General features: G+C 42.0%; 1 protein-coding gene across 1 annotated transcript in view; it reads left to right on the top strand.

Annotated features, from left to right (window-relative positions):
• The window catches only part of DPP6 (dipeptidyl peptidase like 6), a 250,442-nt gene that overhangs the window by 221,284 nt on the left and 9,502 nt on the right, over positions 1-19,656 (top strand). Inside the window, exons 17-19 of the mRNA XM_018084951.2 lie at positions 13,133-13,180; positions 16,396-16,494; positions 18,774-18,843. Of these exons, the coding sequence (XP_017940440.1) occupies positions 13,133-13,180; positions 16,396-16,494; positions 18,774-18,843 (217 nt within the window). The remainder of the gene's footprint in view (positions 1-13,132; positions 13,181-16,395; positions 16,495-18,773; positions 18,844-19,656) is intronic.

Here is a 19,656-nt window from a genome sequence, read left to right on the forward strand (position 1 = left end):
ATATAATAAGCCCTTTGCAACCTTTCCCCAGGTGATCATTTTCATGCTTTTACCAAGTGGGGAGCAGAGGTACAGTGAGAATTAGTGGTTTGCCTATGGACACATCTTGAGTCAAGTTATTATGACCCCCATTTCCTTCCTCATATTGCAAGACAGTACTCCAAGGAAAAGCAGCACAGGCTCCTGGAGCAGACCAGAAATGTATGTCCTTCTGTAGCCTGTCTCCATCAGTGGATGGTGGATAATTACTCTCTCCAGGATTTTTGCAATAATGTTCCCATCAGGGACATGTCTGCCCAGCTACTGCAATAAGAGGTTGGTTCATGCCTTCAGGCAGGAGAATAATGAACCTCTTTCTACATCTTTCTCAGTTCCTTGATTTAGTCAGACCTTTTAACCTGTGCAGTTTGGGCCAGACCTACCATCCTAGGAAAGCAATGGAAAATCTGGAGATGAGGATATTTTTTTTTTTTACTAACTATGGACAAGCAGCTTTCAGGAGCCGTAAATCAATGATTCACAAAGCAAAAGTTCATAAAGCAACATTTTACACCTAACTGCATTGCCCATATATTGTCTTACATATCATGTAGAAATCTTACAGCTTATCACAGTCTCATCAATAACATTCCTGGAGCCAGATTGTAATTAGCAGTTGTCATCCTCAGGTAAACATCAGTGCAATCTATAATGAAAGTACACAGCTTAGCTCTTCCCTGGATATATTGGGCTATTTATGAACTATAAAACAGCTCAATATTTAGGCAAATATATCTGCAAAAAGTAGGTGGATTGCTTTCTTTTTTTGCCTTTCTGTTACGAAATAATCATGGTTGGCTTCTCTAAATCCTAAGTTGGATGTGGACACCTACGATACATATACTTACAAACAGGTGGTTCTTATAATAGTTGTCCTAATTTGTTGATCCATATCTACACATGCAGAGTTCCAAGACCCTTTGGTAACAGTGGTCTGAGAAGTCCTAACCAGCTGCCAAGTGCTAGTTAGGACACATGAGTTTGATTTTTTCCACTGTCACTAGCTCCTTTAGGGAACTCAACCAGGTCTTGTAATTCCATCTTCCTTGAGGTACTGTGAAAATAAAGTCCATTTCTGACTGCAGTGCTCAGATGTGCAGTGACAATAAGGGGCACAGAGGCTCCCGGATGGATAAACTACCAGAGCGGTCTTGAAAGGTTCAGTGAATCTTCGGTCTGTTCACTTCAGAGAAACCTTCCAAGCAGAAACCCAGCTATTGGTATGCAGGAGAGCACTGCTGTAACAAAAGCAGCATGTAAAGTGATTAAATCATACTGGAGTGAAGAGTTAACAAGGCATGGCTGCAGACGTTTGCCGTTAGCTCAGAGCTCCACCAGAGGCGTTGTCTCATTAGCAATTCAATAACGAGTCTGTAATTACACCACAGGCCTTAATAACTGTGGGGCCAGTCCTCCCAGGTGCTGAATGCTTCTAACTCCCAGCAGCTGCAGCAGGAGCTGGAGGCACCCACAGCAGCCCCTTGGCATGTTGAGGGATGGGACTCCAGCAAGACCAGCTTCCCATGCCCCTGGAGCATCACTCAGTGCCTTTGGAGACAGGCAACGATCTCTTGGATGAGGGATTGGATTTTGAGTTATCACAGCAGTAAAGCAGCTATGAAAAGTATAATAACCCATTTTGACTTAAAGCACATCATTATGTGTTATATGTTTTCCCAGCACTGTGAGTGTGCTATGGTCTCAGGGAGACCCAGTGCAGCTGCAAGGGGGAGCACCTTCCTGTGGCTTTTGGCATGGAGGGTCCTTAAATGTGTATGCAGTTTGCTCCTTCTGGGTGGTATGGAAGCACTGAGCTTCTAAGAAGGATTCGAACAGGGAAAAAAAGGCATTTACTTGTCAAACACTACTGGGATGGTGCTTCATTAGGACTGTTCTCTGTTCATAATACCCAAGATAAAATGGTAAAAGCTCTTTTTCTTGCTTTTGGGAGATGAAGATGCTGAAGTTCCTCTTTAACCTTCTCAGGTGACTACTCCTTGTGACTTAGGGCATCTCCGGTAGATGTCCGGGGAAAGCTTGTGGTTGTGCAGGCAAATGTCTCACTCCAGGGCCTGAAACAAACATTAAATGAACAGGAAGAAAATATATACATTTAATCCCTGCTTAGTTTGGTAGAAAGCCTGGCAAGATTTCTGAAGCATGAGTGTTTAATGTCAACTAATAATGTCATAAACCTGCCCATCACAGTAAGGGCAAAGCATCTTAGAGTCTCCAAATACTTCCTACTGAAATTCAAGGAAATGCTTTGTAAGTGCAGCTCGTCCTGCTAAGAGGGCCAGAGCTTGGCAGTTCAGGTGAGCTTTGGTGAGGATCAAGATAAATTATGTTGTTGAGGTCTAAAGAGAGCTAATTAGATGCTGAAATAAGTATTAGCCTAGAAAATGAGTTTTATTAACCAAGAGCCTATGGATAGAGAAGCGCAATAGGCACACCTTGGTTTAAATTTATGTGAAATGCTGATTCCTGGATTTTACCACTGGGATATGCCCCAGCTACAGTTCCATATAGTCATGTGAGTAGCTCTGAACACTTCAGCCAAGGTTGAGAGGCAACTTCAAATACTTTCTTTACTGCAGGAACCATAAGCAATAACTCCCAGGTCTTGACTGGGAGGAGGAGATTAAGGGGAAGGTTGTTTCTAGCTGCTGTCCCTGACAGATTGTACCTCTGTGTCCCACCTCACCTTGCTGTGAAATGTAATAACCCCCTAAAAAGCACCTCATAGTATTTTTCCTCAGTACATCCTGGAGGAACACAGCACTGTCTGTCCACAAGGACTGGAAGTCAAAGTCAGTGCTGCCACTGAAAGAGGCAGCTCCATCCTCTGTCCACCTCAGGAGCCTTTTCACCAATCTGCTCCCTGTGCCACAAACAGGCTCACTCCATGCCGGGCCCAGGAGCTTAACTGAATGAAAATTAAACATAACATTATTTCTTTCTTCTGGGATCAGTTCAAGAAGCTGCTCTGTTGCTTTACTGGATGACTGTACAAACATTTCTGATCTCGCAAGGGAGTGGGACATGCTGGGATGGGGCCAAGTGGCTGAGGTAGGGATGAGAATGTTTTCAATGTTTTAGGGAGCCTGGAGTGAGGATTTCATCATCATAGAAACACAGAATATCCTGAGTTGGACGGGACCCACAAGGATTATTGAAGTCAACTCTTGCCCCTGCACAGGACCACCACAAGAATCATTTGGGAGTATTTTATGGGCCACCTCATGTCTGTAGCTTATTACTGCTGCATGCCAGAGTAGAGTGGTACCTGTAGTCTATATTATGCAAAAATAAAATATGGTTTTCATTTGTTGGCTCAGATTTAATGTTATTTTAGATCCCAGCAAGTATCTTAATATACTACAACAAATTTTTGCTACTTATTTCTTGATGTGAAGCTCATGGGGGTTCAGGTTTTCTTAACTGTCTGAGCTGCCCTTGTCCTGGTTCTGGGGTCTACAGCAAGGGGCAGAAAGCCAGTGTTTGACAACGTGTGCTGTGGGTGTCTGAACATGGTGTTACCTGTCTGGCTAGAGCAGGACAGGCAATCCCCAAGAGGTGCTGTCCTTGTGTGATCACACAGTCCAGACATCCCAGCCAAACTACCTGTCTAACAAAATCCAGGATGCAGAAGAAACACGGAGGTAATGTCAAAGTGCAGCTAAATGTCCTGCAATGTGATAAGGGCCTCCAGGAGCCAGGCATGACCCAGCCATGTGCCTGCAGGTCCCCACCCGGCTGGATGCTAAATGAGCACAGCAGCAGTGCTGGTGCCCCGAGGGCACTCCCCGTGGTTGCTCACATATTAGGTCGCTGGGTGACTGTTATCTGTTGTGACCAGAGTGGTTTCCCATACAAGGATGATTACCACAACGCTTGGGGTTTTGTATACCCAGTAGCGGGAGGCTGTAATTAGTGCTTCCAGGCAAACTGTGACCTTTTGGAACTTTTCCTGAGGCTCATGGAGCCTAAATTAGTTTCTGCTGTTTGAAAGCATGCACAGACTTAATCTCTGGGCCCTATTTGTATTATAATTACTATATCATTCACATTTGCATTCACTTGACTCCCTTTCTTACTTAACAGCCGAGGTTGGCTCTTGCTTCTCCAGCCCTTTGTGAGGAGTTCATGGGTCACAAATCCCGTGGGGGGTGCTCATTCTCACTCCCTATGGCTTCAAAATAGCTGGCTGGTATGAAAAACAAACAGAAGGTACCACAACAACTTTTTCTCCAGGAAAAGAGAGGATGGTACTGTTGGTTTGGAAGTTGGACAAGAACCTCTTTTTTATCTCCGTTATATTAATATATATCCATTATATCTATGTTATATTAATAACATAGTTATTAATATAGTTTGAGATTAATTAAAATGGTGGTTTTTGTGGATGTTCCAGTACATTTTCTCTTCCATTAAGTAGACTATTCATTTATGTTATAAAATACTTCATTGTATTCTTATACATCTTTCAGGTGGTGTAAACTGCCTGTAAATACTCAGTGACATAGAATAAGTGGAAAAAAAATAATATGCATGAATATTTAATGATAAAATTAAATGGAAAATGCTTGTAATTTTCAGAGCATGAAAAAAGATTGTGGAATGAAACTCCTGTCCCCTTTGAAATTGCCTAATTCTGCAAAGCACTACGTGTTTTTACATGTTTTGATCCCGTTATCATTTTGATTCTTGCTTGTAAATATGAGCTGCTTGGCATTGCCCAGAGGAAGGTGATCTATCATCTACTTCCAGCCAGGGCTCTTGTCACTTGGTCATTCTGCCCATATAAAATTTTATCTGAGCTCCACTCGTAGGAGATAAATGACCATGACAACAGGCTTCCTCCAATGCTTCAAATGATGAAGCTTCCCAAATCAGGCAGTGGCCTCCTGCATGTCTGGACCAGGGTGCATGTGCGTTATTTCCAGCCACACGAGCGACCTTGGTTGAACTCATTATCCTGCAGTGGGCAGTACAGATGTTACCATCCCGCAAGATTTAAAGCTTCCTCTGAGGAAAACTGCTTCTTTCACCTTGTTTGCCAGCTGGACCAGCTGTAGGGTTTTATTGCTGGCTTTTGTTTTCTCTTTGCGTGATGCTTGTTAAGTCTTTTATTAATGCAGTCAGTACGTCAAGGATATATTAAAACCTGAGAGCTCATGGGAGGAAAACAGCTTAATAACCAGGCAATGGGAAGCAGTGTTATTTATGGTTTGTTTTTTTTTTTAAGTTAATATCCAGCACCAGTTATTACTTAATTATCCAGGAAATCATTATTTTTTTGCAAGAGAATTTTACTTATAGGAAAGAATAAATTAAGATCATTTAAATCAATTTACATCTGATTTTTAATGGAATAAACACAAAATATGCAATGGGGTTTTATTCTGTCTGTTAATGAGATGTAAATGGCACTGAGAAGAGAATGTTTTCTTTCATGCTACAATTACAAGGAAATATCCTTTTCCCTTGAATTTCACAGAATTGTGGAATGGTTTGGGTTGGAAGGGACCTTAAAGAACATCACATTCCAACCTCCCCCACCATGAGCAAGGACACCTTCCACTCGATCAGGTTCCTCAAAGCCCCATCCAGCCTGACCTTGAACACTTCCAGGGATGGGACATCCACAACTTCTCTGGGAAACCTCTTCCAGAGTCTCTCACCATTGTGTTGTGATACTTTTCAAACATGAAATCACAAAATCATAGGAGAATTCAGGTTGAAAGGAACCTTAGGAGGTCTCCAGTGCAACCTCCTGCTCCAAGCTCTGTCAGAGAGGATCAGATCAGGTTGCTCAGGGTTGTGTCCAGTCTTGCCTTCAAAGCCTCCAAAAAATGTAGAATGCACAACCTCCCAGGGCATCCTGAGCTATCCAGTGACTTTCCAAGGTAGTCAGAGAATATAGGAAATGCCAAACACGTTCGTCTGTATATGGTATTTCTCTTAGGATTAGCATATACTAATCCAATAAGAAACTTAAACTTTAAAAATAGGGACAAATGTTAACTTTTACTTTCATCCCTTTCCAGAGTTTGCAGAAAGCCTGGATTAAAAGTGAATTGAAAGAGGTTAAATTGAGGGATTCAATTAGAAATAGCAGAAAATAGAATAGAAACCAGAAAAAGAGAGGGAATTGAGTATGGAGATTTTTCTGTTCAGATTCCATAGACTGAACCAACATATTAGAACAATATACCCTAGGCTTTTTGGAAGTCAGTGTCCCCCCATGTGAACTGGAGTTGTTCCCTCCTGCCTCTGGTACTTGCAATTCTAGGTACAGAGTCGTGGTGCTCTGTCAGGTTCCAGAAATCTGCGAGCAAAGTCTCCTTTTTACAGCTGATCTTATCACTGCAATGGATGAATGTACCTGCAACATTCCTTGAAGGTTGTAGGTTCTCAGTGTTCCTCTTTGGTTCCATCCACACGCATTATTGCATTATGGCTTTTGGAAACCTCAGCCAAAGCCTCACAAAAGGGAGGAAATGCTCAACCAATATCATTGGATGATATTAATTAAGAGGGAGAGGAGGGAGTTTAGTGAAAGGATTGTGAGCAAAGGTTAAGTACCGGCAAAATGAAAGCAGGAAGTAGATTATGATGAGGAGAAATATAGAGCTAATTGGAGATCAGCAGCAGGCTTCATTAGGAGCTGGTCTTGGGAATGACCTTACTTTGATTGTCCCTGGCAGCCTGAGAACCCAAAGCTGGATGAAGCTAATGGAATTTGTTAAGACCACAAAGCTGATAAGCATCATCAGAAGGCAGAGATAAATACTAGAGAAGCTGGCTGTCTTGCAGGGCTGGAGTGGGAGAAATTAATAGTGTGAAGAGCAAAATTAAGCACATGGTGACTCAGGGCAAGAATTTTTCTTGAATGTTTGAAGCTCAAGAGTTACAGGTGCCTCAGAAGAGCAGGTGGGTGCCTGGGCACACAGTGCTGATCACTGGATGTCTGCAAACTGGCTGCCTGCTGTGGTCATGGAACAGGTGAATGCTCTTTTAGGATGGATCACGCAAAGAATTTTCCACAGAACTGGGCGATTAGCAGTTTCACTGTAAGGACCAGTATAGGGACCACTTAAGACATCCTCAGCAGCAGGGGTAGAGTCCTGGTCATTTCTGTTCAGGAAGGAGGAACTGAATGTAAAACTCTCTTTCATGAAAGAATAAGATGAAAAGAAACTTTGTCTTGCAAAAGGGAGTTAAAATAATCTAGTTTATCTGATTGGGTGACAGCTTTGGGGATACATGACTACTCTGATTATAATGGAAATACTTATGCTTAGTAGAAAACAGATTGTTGGAACAAACCCAAAAAAGCATAAATTGGAGTGACAGCCCATACAGCTTCAAGTTGAAAGTCAGTTCCTACCAGAAGAGCGAGACACCAGTAGGAATTCTATCAGCAAATCCAATTATATTTAGAGGGTGTTTGCCAATATTTTTGTGATACACAATTTCCTGAAGAAGCAAGGGAGGGTCTGCTCGTACCCAAAGGCCCCATGTCCTTCAGTGACACAGAACAGACAGTGGGATGAGCTGGTTAATGTCAGCCCAGCTTCCTGCACTGTTCATAGGCACCTCTCAAAATCCCATGGAATGAACTGAGGACTTGGCCATGATTATTTATTCGAGCAACCTTTTGAAGAACTCATTGGACCTGCTTAGTCTAGTGGAATTACAACCAAATCTCATGTTCATTTGCCCTCTAGTCACTGCTAACTGATGCTGCTTCAGAGCAACTACATTTATTTCTGCTCTACATAAAGTAAGCATGAAATTTATTACCAGTATCAGACAGGGCAGAGACAAGCAGTACCATTACAGTGGTTTGTTTGATACTGCATGTTGCCTGAGAACAAGCCAGGATTGATTATTTTACAAGACAAGTTACATTTGAGGAAGTAAAGATTAGATTAAAAAATTAAATGCCTTGGGGAGGGAGAACAGCAGCACAAATCTGTTTGATGTTTATGTCAACAGGGTTGCCAAAGCAAACAGCACGAACATCTGTCCATAGCGTCGACCGTAAAATACTGTAAATGGGAAAAATATTTTAATTGTAAGCAGTGGTTCACAGAACTCCCCATGTCTTTATTTATTAGGCTGATAATATCACCCCAACATATGAACTTTATGCAGCATGTATAAATAATTCATGGATTAGCAAATAAAGAGATCTGGAATCTGTACACAGAGATGGCTGTTGCCAATTATCTCACTTGTGCAGAGCCAGACCCTTTCAGCTCCCATCGCTTGCAGCTGCTCTTTTAAATCATTCATCAGTGCTTAAGAGATATGCTGGTGGCGCTGGCAGAGAGCATTTGAATTTTCATTGTTTACACACTGTGAATTTAGCTTCTGCTCTGAAATTAACTGCAACATTGAAGCCTTTGAGAATACAGATGAGAAGAATAAGACAATTCCTCTTTTTATCCTTTTTAAACACTTCTGTAACTTTGATTACCTTTTCTGTGACTTTTACTTCATATTCTTTTTATAATCACTACTTTAATTCTAAAGTTATAGTAACTGATACAATTCCCTGTGCTCTTTAGATCATGAAAACATCAGGAATACTATGGAATACAAAAAGTGTTGCAAAACAAATGTCTGGTAAATATTTTCTTCGAAGTCTTATAATGATTTTCCATTTTTATTCTGGAAATCTATACCTTACCAGCTAAATATCTAGAGTTGCTTCTTTCTGATAGCTTTTAAGCAGAAGCCTCTTGGAAATAATGACGAAAGCTGCTTAAAAATTGATGGCAAACCATGGCCAACGTTTTTTCTTGTCAAATTACTGAGTCACTGAGTTTCTGTGCTCTTTAGATCACAATGGGTAGTACTTCCTCAGTGATAAATTTGCCTCTTGTCGTTGTAGTGATATGACTCAATTTACTTCTTGCATGGATAATGACAGTAATGGTTTTAAAGTCAAAGCCCTTATGATAAAACCAGACTTTGAGCTGTAATAATTGAAAATCTCATTCCTGTAACTAGAGTTTTATGCAGCATTATTAACCATGCATCTATTCAGGATGTACAGAGTCTGTCTACACACAGAAGCTCTGTCAGTAGTTTTGGTCCTTTCCCTTAAGTTCTAACTAAAGCAGCAGCATTAAAACTTCTATCAGGTTACTGGATTTGGCTGGTGCAATGCTGGAGAGAGGAAAGGGAAGTGGAGCCTGCAAGCCAGGTGAAGCAATTCCAGCCAATGGCATTCCACTGCATCCCATCCCTCTCCTGACAGAGGAATGCAGAGAGGGATAACCAGGGTACAAAGCCTGTATGGTGCCACCTAGCACCCTAAAAATTTGGGAGGAGGTGGCAGGGAGCAGCAGTGCCGGGTGCCACACCTTGGGGAGCATCATAACCCTGCTTGCACTCACCCCTCTGCATCCGGGACTGCGATAAGAAATCCCACAGCATCACCTTCACCATGTCACACAGAAGGTGGCCTGCCCCTGATTTTGGGAACAGTCACCCAGGTTATGGGGTATGTGCTGGGTCTCTTTCACCTTTGCAAATAAGGGCAAAGCAGCTCAGTATCTGCTTTGCTTTCTGAGAGTGGAGCACTTTGTGTTTTATCCTTCAAGGAGCACAAGCAAGTGCTTGACTCCAGCCTGCTCCTGATGCTCTTGTGCTCTCTGGAGCAAGAAGCAGAGCACTCACAGAGTTTCCAGGAGGGGTGGGTAGGCACGGGCACTCATCAGTGCTGATCACAGAACAGAAGCAGCAGAATGTGCCAGGGCTCAGGAGTCCCCATCAAAGCCCATTTGGATGGGCTCTGGAGGAAGGAGACATGGAGCAGAGGATGTCCTCGCTCTGCTTCTGTCAGCTCCCAGAAGTTCATTGAACAAATTAGGTTTCCCTCTCAGATCCACACATGACAGTGGATGGCATTTACCAGATGGCATGTGTAATGAGACTGTCACACCGTTGTAGGTTTAGAAATAAAGCAGGGCAGGCAGTTAATGAATATACACTGCTAATTTCAAGAATTTCTTTCTGTCCCTGTCAGGCATTAGACGTTCAACTTGTGAGTGTTGAAAGACTTTTGATGTGTCTGTATTAAAAGACACAGTCTAGGATGTAACCAGGTTGTTTTGCTTTAAAAATTGGCATTGAAATAAGCAATTTATGTCATTTCTAAAAAAGTGATTTTTTTTTCTCCTTGATTCAGCCTGCTCTCAAGTGAAATGCATTCTGGAGTGTCATCACTGAGAATGTGTAATAGTAAGAGTAATCTTTCTCACAAACCTGATGATTCTACTGTGTAGATTTCTGCCTTTACCATTTTTCCTCATTTGTTGAAAAACAAAACTTAGGCAACTCAAAAGTCTGCTTTTTCAAGGATGTCAATTCACTTTTTAAAATATTTTTTAATTTGATGTTACCTCAAACTGAATATCTTCATATGGGACCTCACTTTATAACATTGATTTGGGGGGATGGCAGTAGTAGTAGTAGTAGAAGTAATAATAATAATAATAGTAATAGTAGTACTGAGTAGTGAGAGACTAAGGAAACACAATAAATAATACATGGGATTTTCTAAACTACATGCTGGCATTTTTCTTTATTTATTAGTTTCTCGTAGCTTTTTCAACGCCAACATAAAAATAAAAATAAATTAGAAAATAAAAGGATTATGTGCATTGTATTTCTCTCTTTATCCCTTTCTTTTTGTTATGTGTTTTTGTGTTAATTAAAGGACTGCTCTAACTCCAGTTAAGTCATTTGGGAGGATGCCTTTTATTTTCAGTGATGATTTTATCATGCCCATGTTTATTAGGTTTGTTGCTTTTCCAGCAGTCTTGCTTCTGGGACTGCAGGGGGAAAGCAGGGCAGATTCATAAATAAATATGGTCAGCATATCAATGTATATCAGTAGGAGAAAGCTAAATTCAGCTAAATCCTGGTGAGTAAACCTGTTTTCCTCTGTGCATTATATTCACCTTGCTGCATTCTAAAAAAAAATGATGCAAACAGAGGAATTGGATTGTTAGGGGAGAAAATTCTCAATTATATGGAAATAAAAGTCCATCTGCCATATCAGTCATCTTAATTATAAATAAAATCCTTTCCTGCCTTTTCTCTGTACAGGCAAGGTCTAGGTGAAACACCGTTGATTGTATGCAATGGGGTGTGGGTCCTTGGCAGCATGGGGACACAAAGATAGTGCTTTAAAGTCTTTCTTGCTCTCAAGAACTTATTTCACCTACCAAACTGGTACGGATGGCTCACAGTAACCTGCTTTTGTTGCCATTTGTGTGCACGCTGTCAGTCACAGCATTTCAGGGGCTTTTTGTCAACCAGCCCTACAGAAATTGCTGGTGCACAATTGGCTATCCCACAGCATACAACCCATTGCTTGTAGGTTGAAGGACTCACCTTCATGATGTCTTAAGAAGACATTTTAAAGGGGCTGGAATCTCAGTGAATAACAGTCTCTTTAAGCTGTCTTACTTCTGAAGCTTAAGAAACATTTGGGTTCTTGATATTCAAATGTTCAGTTTTGGGCCCCCTCACTACAAGAAAGACATTGAAGTGCTGGACAGTGTCCAGAGAAGGGCAATGGAGCTGGAGAAGGGTTTGGAGCACAAATCTGATGAGGAGTGGCTGAGGGAATTGTAATTATTCACTCTGGAGAAAGGAGATTCAGGGGGACCTTATCACTGTCTGCAACTACCTGAAAGGAGGTTGTAGCCAGGTGGGGACCTGTTTCACCTCCCAAGCAACGAGCAATAGGGCTAGAGGAACAGGGGAGGTTTAGATTGGATATTAGGAAAATATCTTCTCCAAAAGGGTTGTCAAACATTGAACAGGTTGCCCAGGGAAGTGATGCAGTGACCATCCCTGGAGCATTTAAAAGACATGTACATGTGGCACTTGGGAACATGGCTTAGTGGTGGGCTTGGCAATACTGGGTTAAGGGTTGGACTCAATCATCTTAGAGGTGTTTTCCAACCCAAATGATTCTCTGGGTCTATGGTTCTGTGATCTTCACACACACATGGTGTGAGAGCCTGCTGGCCCTGCTGTTGGGATCTTTGGTGGGCAGACAGATTTCCCCAGCTGCTCACTCTTGCTGCTGTTGTATCACATCACATTGTAGAGAAAGGGAAGGAAAGTGAGATAACCACTGTCTCTGAGGTGAAGGTGAGCACTGTTTCATCACTACAGTGCTTCTTCCACCTTCCCAAGCAGTACTGTCAAGCTCATGGAAAAGTCTACTAACAGGCATGGTAGCAACATGGGAGTGGCTGTCCTGGGTCAGCCCATCTTGGCCCAGTGTCCTGTCTCCAAGAGCAGTCACCTTATGCTAACTGGAAAACAGAGGGAAAGAAGCTGACAACTATAATATGAACCTCATCTCGTCTACCATCCCATTTTTCTATCAATCAGCCACTTGGTGACTTTCTGAACAAGCAGATGAATCCAGATCACTGTGCTAAGGACTAAAGCACCCTACAGCATCCTGTGGTAAAGACTATGGCATCCTGAGTGTTGCAGCATCCTATGGCAGTGAATTGTGTGGCACACTCATGTGCACTGCATAGCAATGATAATCCTCTTTGTATAACACTGACTGATTTCAATACCCAAATGCTGCATTTTTAGACAGAATATGAGGCTTTTTTAGTGTGAGAGCCAAACTGGTGTTTAATTCATTAAGAAAAAAATAATTTGGAAAACAGCAACAGTTACCCATAGCATACAAAATGTAAATGCTTTGTGCTGTGATGTTTGGGTGTCATTAGAATAATTTTAAAGGCAAGTGATTTAATTGTGTTTGTGCTAATTATAATGTTTACAAATTAGGGAAAGATGCATTTAGTGGTCTGTTGGGAAAGGGCTTTGAAACCTCACATGTCTTTGAGTCTACAGTACTGTCATTTAGTCATAGACTCTTTCTAATACAAGGGTGATTTGCTTTTTAGATTACTCTTGCATGAAAAGCGAGTCTCAAGAGTCTTCAGCTCCACGGAATTCAAAACCAGGTTCACGTGTGTCTGTGTGTGCTTTGACAGAAATTTAACCAAGTTCTTTTCTTCTTCTTTTCAAGGTCCCCGTGTCCCGATGGTGACTGTTCACAACACAACAGATGCACAGAGTAAGAATGGCCTTGAGCTTTGCAATTCCTCAGAGAAAAGTAGCCAGGCAGGACAGTGAGATTGGGCTGCTCTTTGGTAAACTTAAACTGCTGGGGAGCCCAGGCTGTGCCTAAATGCAAGTTTTCTGCAAGGCAGAGGGACTTGAAGAGCTGTTGTGCTGCCATCACAACAGCTTTCTGTTTGGGCTACAAACACAGTGGTTTGGGCATGATATTGGTTATCAGCTTTCTCAAAAAAAAATGCACTGTTCAAATCTCTCTCTGTCTTTTTGTTAGTCTTCCACAGAATTTGTTTTATGTCCCATACATAAGAAATAAGATAATAAGAAATATTTAGCTTTATCTCCATTTTTAATAAAATCACTCTGATATGAATTATCAGAGATAATACAGAGGCGTGAGCCCCACAGGGGGTGCCTCTGCCTGGTTTCCTGATCTATCCATGGATATTGTAGTACTTATTGTTTGGTAAGGCACTTTTTAATGCTGTTGATTTGCATCTACATCAGTGTGAGGGTGGAATTATTCCAAAAATAGGTTTCTTCCTTCAAAATATTTGGTACTGTCTGTAGCCATTACCAGACTGGCAATGTAGAGTCCAGAAAGCCATGGAGTCTCTGGTGTTCCTCCTTCACACCTGGAGCAATGCAAAATATCCAGGAAGATCCATTTTTCACCCCAAGTCAGGATGGCAGGGACCCTCAGACAGGCAGCCTTTCTCTGTCCCCTTTATACAGGTATCTTAAACCAAGTGCCCCTTTCTCTCTTTCATGAGTCTCAGGAGAGTTCATGGCAGGGTGTGGGACTGAGTCTCATGTGAAACCAAGATTTATCTGCTCCCACCCTTTTAATGGGAGACTTTATCTTTCATTTTAACACAGAGTTTAGCACAGTGTTAACCTACAGTTAAGGATTTCAGGCATGGCTGTGACCCAAATAATAAGCAACACCTTTATTCTGTCTGCTTTGTATATGGTCGATACCAGTTTGTCAAGTATCAGTTTCACTGAACTGGATTTACAGCGACTCACTGCCCTTGTCTCTGCAAAGGAACAGAGCAAAGCAGGGAATTTTACTCTCAAACTAAAGGTTTCCTGTGAAATGCTGGGCTGTTTCATTTCCCTCTGAAGTAAATCACAGGAAAGACTCTCTGCACGAGGGTGTATCGCCCACACAGCATAACCCTAGAGCAGCCCAGGTGATGCCCACAAGGCTTTTCATCCAGGAGGGTTTCTTAGCTCTGACCTGCAGCTCCAAAGTCTCTTCCTTTTTCCTCCCCCTTAAACACAACACCTTAATTTTACCATAGGCAGACTGGCTATACCAGCATGTACAGGGCAGTGCTCTCATTAGCTGTGTTATAGCCTCCTTATAGTTTTATAAAATACAGATGCTATAAAACAAATGAAGAAACAGCAAATGAAGGGCTTGAAAAAGTAACATAAAACATGCCAGGACTAGTTTTACTTTGACAGAAATATATGGGTAGCATTTATTACACAGAGAACTCAACTTACATCCCCTACTGAAATTCATGATTTTCTGCATATGATTACCATTTCCCCTGGTTCCTTCCCCCCCCACCCCCCTCATTCTTTTGCTTTTGAATAAAGGGCAACTGACAATTGCATGTTACTGAATTTACTTATTTAATATGAGCCCATTACTCTATAAAGGGACTTTGCCTCTATATTCTGCAATAATCTGATAATAGTGAGTTGCACTGAATATTATAGCGTGCTTACATTTAATTAAGCAATGACCATTTGTACTCCACAGACTCAAGCTCCCTGTGGTCCTAAAGCAAAAAGGGGAGTCCTTTAGGAGATATGCCAATCTTTTTTATATCCTCCACAGTCTTCCTGGCTTTCTGTGAATGCAATTATATGAACAAATAAAACGGCTTGACTAAATTCCCCTACGTGGCAGGCCCCTTTCTGCTGATAAAGCTACTTGTGTATGCCATAATTAAATGAGAATCTTAATATTTAACCAAATGTAATAGGCTGTTGCTTTGGCACTTTTGTGGGGGCTGTGGTTTCAGTAGAGAAGAGCTGGGCTTTTCAGAAGCAGGGTGAATAATCATTGAACCAATACATTATTGTTGAAAGATCTCTGAAATTTATTAACGGGGAAGGGCAAGTTTTTGTGCCATACCTGCCTGTTCAGCAGAGATGGGCAATAAGAGTGTCATAATCAGGTACCAGAAGCATTACTTGAGGAGCTGGGGTTACAAATCTATTTATCAGTGTGTCTCTAAAGGGAAGTTACAGTCAAGGAAATACATAATGTAGTGCAAAATCTCAAACCTTCCTTGGCTTCACATGGCAGAGATAATGTCCTGGATCCCCCTGGTCACACCCAGACTGATGCCATGGGGATGAGCACTGCAACAGGCTCCCCAGACCAGGATTCCTTGCCATCACAGTGGGATCATCCCAGCCCTTCAATCCCTCCACAGTGGGGCTCAGGAGCTTCTCTCTCTCAGGAAACATTTCCCACCACCTAGGACATAAAACTTGAAGTGTTGGGCCCTTTCCTTACCATCTGGGAAGAACTTGCTCTTTCTGATGCTGGAGGTGGCCACTTTTTCTAGAAGAGGCTCAGCGGGTAGATCACGTGGCCAGGATGTGGGAATAAAGGTTAAATCCTGGGAAGGAGGAAGGAATCCTCTATTTCAGACCCAGAGACTCCTTGGGTAAGACACACAAAATGAACAATTCTTGAAACCTTCCAAAAACCAAGGCTGTTCCAAACCCTGGTGTTGCAGGTTTGTATGAGCTTTGTCCACTCTCTTCTCCCCATGGCTTTCCTTCCCATGGATTTTATGTTGCACAGCAGCACAACCTTGTCCTGAAGTCCTCCATAGTGTCCTCCCTTTCCCCATTTATTATGTGTAACTTGGGCACAGACTTGAGGACCTCTTCATTTGACATCTAGGTTTTCATGTCAGGTGGATGTCTGACCCTTAGTAGCGTACTAGCACAGGTCACATTCCCATCTCCTGCAAATCAGATGAATGCCACTATTTCAGGAATACAATTTGCCAATGCAGAACTTCAAAGACTTAACTGAATTAGGCATCTGTGAGGACTGGAAGGAAATTCTTTCACAAGGAAACTTGTGTTATGTATATTAAGGTGACTATAAAATGTCAAAATGCATTTTCACAAACAATGCCAGAAGTTTTTATGCTCTTGACCTTCTTCTTTCAGAAATTTTTGAGCTGGAGGTAAATGAAAATGTGCAGCAGGCTGTAAATGACAGGCAAATGCCTAAGGTAGAATACACGGAAATCAAGATAGATGATTACAGTAAGTAGCACCTTTCTTCTCACTTATTTTTCTCTTTCACTGCTGTAGCTGTGAAATGATACAGTCATCTTGGGTAGACTGGCAGGAGGAAAAATGACTTTGACTCTCAATAAACTCACACAGTTTGCAAAGCACTCTCTTAGGATGTGCTACATCAGGAGGTTATTACAGAGGCAGAATTTGATGAGAATTCAGCTGAAGAAAGGCAAAATGATAGGGTTGGGCTTTTTTTTTCCTTTTGAAACTCCTTTGTAGAGAAAAAGCCACTCTGGGAAATTACACAATGGGGTACCCCTATTGTTGGGGGCACATTTGCCATAGCTGTGTGGTGTGTTATCTGAAATCAGTTTGGAGTGGGACACTGTGTGTGCTTGCTGGCTACAGCTGTGGCTGCCTTTCAGTGCACAGTCTGAACTGCAGTGAGTGAAGATGACTCTCCTGTGACTGCCCATTGCAGTCATTCAAGACTCTTTAAGAAAGCCATATGATTTGATAGGGTTGAGAAAAAAACCAGCTATATAGGAAAAGACAGAAGATATTTCACCTGGAATAAAGAAAGTAAAAATTTGGAGCTGTTTCTATCTGCAGCTGGTGTGTTATTTCTGCTACTTGTATAATCATCCCCAATGCATCTATATGCCAAAGAGAGAGAAAGAAGCCTGGTGGCAAACAGCCAAAATGTAAGCATCTTCTGCCTGTCTCTGTAGCTGTACCTGAAACAACCTAAAAAGCATCTCCTCTGGCTGTAAGCTTATAATTTACCTATATGGGGAAAATCCACATACTCAGAGCTGCACAGTGGCTCCCCAAAATCCCAGTTTCTGTGTATGGTGGCAACTCCAGATAAGCCCCAGAGACCCTGGGTTCAAGGTGTGGCCCATCTGGTTTCACGTACCAGGAAGGAGCATAACTCTCAGGCAGTGAAATGGAAGCAATGAGGTGTGCTGGGGACAGGCTATTGATTTCAACCATTACCAGATGTTATAAAATGTGAAGCAAAGCCTGAGAGATGGTTGCCATTTGAAAAATAATGGCCCTAAAATGTTCTGCTTGCCACACAGGCATTAGGAACATAAACCAGTGCATAGAATAACAGGGACAGACATTCACTCCCAGGTTTTATGGGCAGGAGAAGATGGGGGGAAAGCCTGTCATTGAGATCCTACCTGTCCCCCCATGAGCCAGCTTGTGTGACACTGGCAGTTTATTAGGGATAACTCAGCTGGATGCCAAATTTCTTAACTGCAAGTATCATTGCAATTCTGCTCATTTAACAAAAAATACACGTGTGTGTGTAATAAATACAAACTGGCCACAGCCATGTGGCTGTTGTGCCGTGCCTTCCCTGTGTTTTCAAAGCTTTGGGCTGAACAGCCTTGAGAACACTGCACGTAGCACTTCGTAATACTTAAAGTCAAACATTGGCCTTTTTGGCTGTCCCTGGGCCATTGATCCAATTTGCAGCTATTAGCATTCAGATGGAATAACTAATTAGGCAGAGTGTCAGGCAACGACTGCAAAGCAAACCACTTAAACCGTGCTGCTAATCTGTGTATTAATCTATGGGAAATGCTCCTAATACTGATTTAATTGCTGGGCCTTTGCTAATCTAGATTGTAGTTAAAGTTTTAAAAATAAACGGGCTGAGTGTTTTTGTGGTGTCAGTTTTGCCTATTGATTCAAAACCACAGAAATGCCATTCAGTTAAAAGAAGCTTTGGTGATCACATCCCACCCTTACATTGGTTCTGCACCGGTGTAACAACGTGGGCTTCAACACCTTTGCCTCCTGTTTGGCAGCAAAATTCAGCCCTTAGGAAGCTAGGATTACAATACTTGTCTCTCCCTCTGTCTTCACACCATTATAGCAAAATAATTATATTTCTCTCCCCCAGCCACCATACTTAATTGGGTTTTAAATTACCATTTTCATCGCCAATTTTCCCCCTTCTCTGCTGCCCTGGAATATTGATTTCTGTCTGCGTCACACATTCAGCTGCCAAAAAAGGAAAATTATAGCTATTGACAGATGTTAATTGAATGCTGTAAAAGTGATGCATGACTGAACACTCCCAATTTACATTTCTTGTCACCTCAGCTATCACAATATGGGTCCTTTCTTTGGCGACATCTGTGTTCCTAAGGTGTTATTTGCCACTGCCTCGTAAAATACCATTTCGTTCCTACTCATATTTGGCCAAAACACGAGAAACATCTATTAGAGTTATGTCAACATTCCCACATGGAAGACATGTTGTTATTTGTTCTTTTTTTGCTTAGAATTGCCAATGCAGATCCTAAAGCCTGCAATCTTTTCGGATACCGCGCACTACCCCTTGCTTCTGGTTGTGTAAGTTCTCTCTTGTCCTTTCTTTTTGTTCACATTATTAGGGCATTCTGGAGACCTTGGTCATGATCAGAAACTTCTAAGATATGTTTTGTTCAGGGAATGTCAGAGTCCAGCATGTTGGTCCCTCTCCCTTCTCGCTTCACAGCTAGAAGAGGCTGGATGTACGTCCCTTCTCTCCTATATTTGAGCCAAGGTTTTAAGCTACCAGGAGGGCACCCTAGTGAAATCCTGCAGAGTAAACCGTAGTATTTTATGAAACTGTTCCATGTACACTTGCAATTCAATAATTTGAGGGGCAGAAAAAGGAGGAGGAGGAGGAATAAAAGATGGATTTTGACTTTCTGTCCCAGTCCTTAGGGCACTCAACCTGCATAACAGGTAGTTTTAGAGTGAAATTCAGTCAGCCTTACTAGAACTTAAGTTTTAGATGCTCTCATGCAGAAATCCTTCCCTTGAAAGGTGTTCCCTGAAGTGACAGTACAGAGTTGGAAACCTTTGAAGATCTGCACGATGTTAGCATTTATATTAGGTAGGTAGGTTTTCCTCCTGGCGGGCAAAGCAGATGGATATTTCTTATGCAACATTTAGTAATAATAATACACATTACTGAGGGTTTTTTTCTGGCAATTTGGAAAGAAACTGGGGGAGGGAATTCACTGACCTTGGAAGAACCTGTTTGGCCCTGGCTGCATCCCACTGCATCGCTTGCCTGCCAGGGAACACCCCACGAGAGAGAGAAGCCTCGTGCAGGAATGATGAATGCCTGGCAAACGTCTGAACCCCGTCCTGCACACCCCTCCATGAAGGACAAAA

Source organism: Manacus vitellinus, unplaced genomic scaffold (genome assembly GCF_001715985.3).
Source record: "Manacus vitellinus isolate BGI_N305 unplaced genomic scaffold, ASM171598v3 scaffold_79_pilon, whole genome shotgun sequence".
Taxonomy (NCBI): domain Eukaryota; kingdom Metazoa; phylum Chordata; class Aves; order Passeriformes; family Pipridae; genus Manacus; species Manacus vitellinus.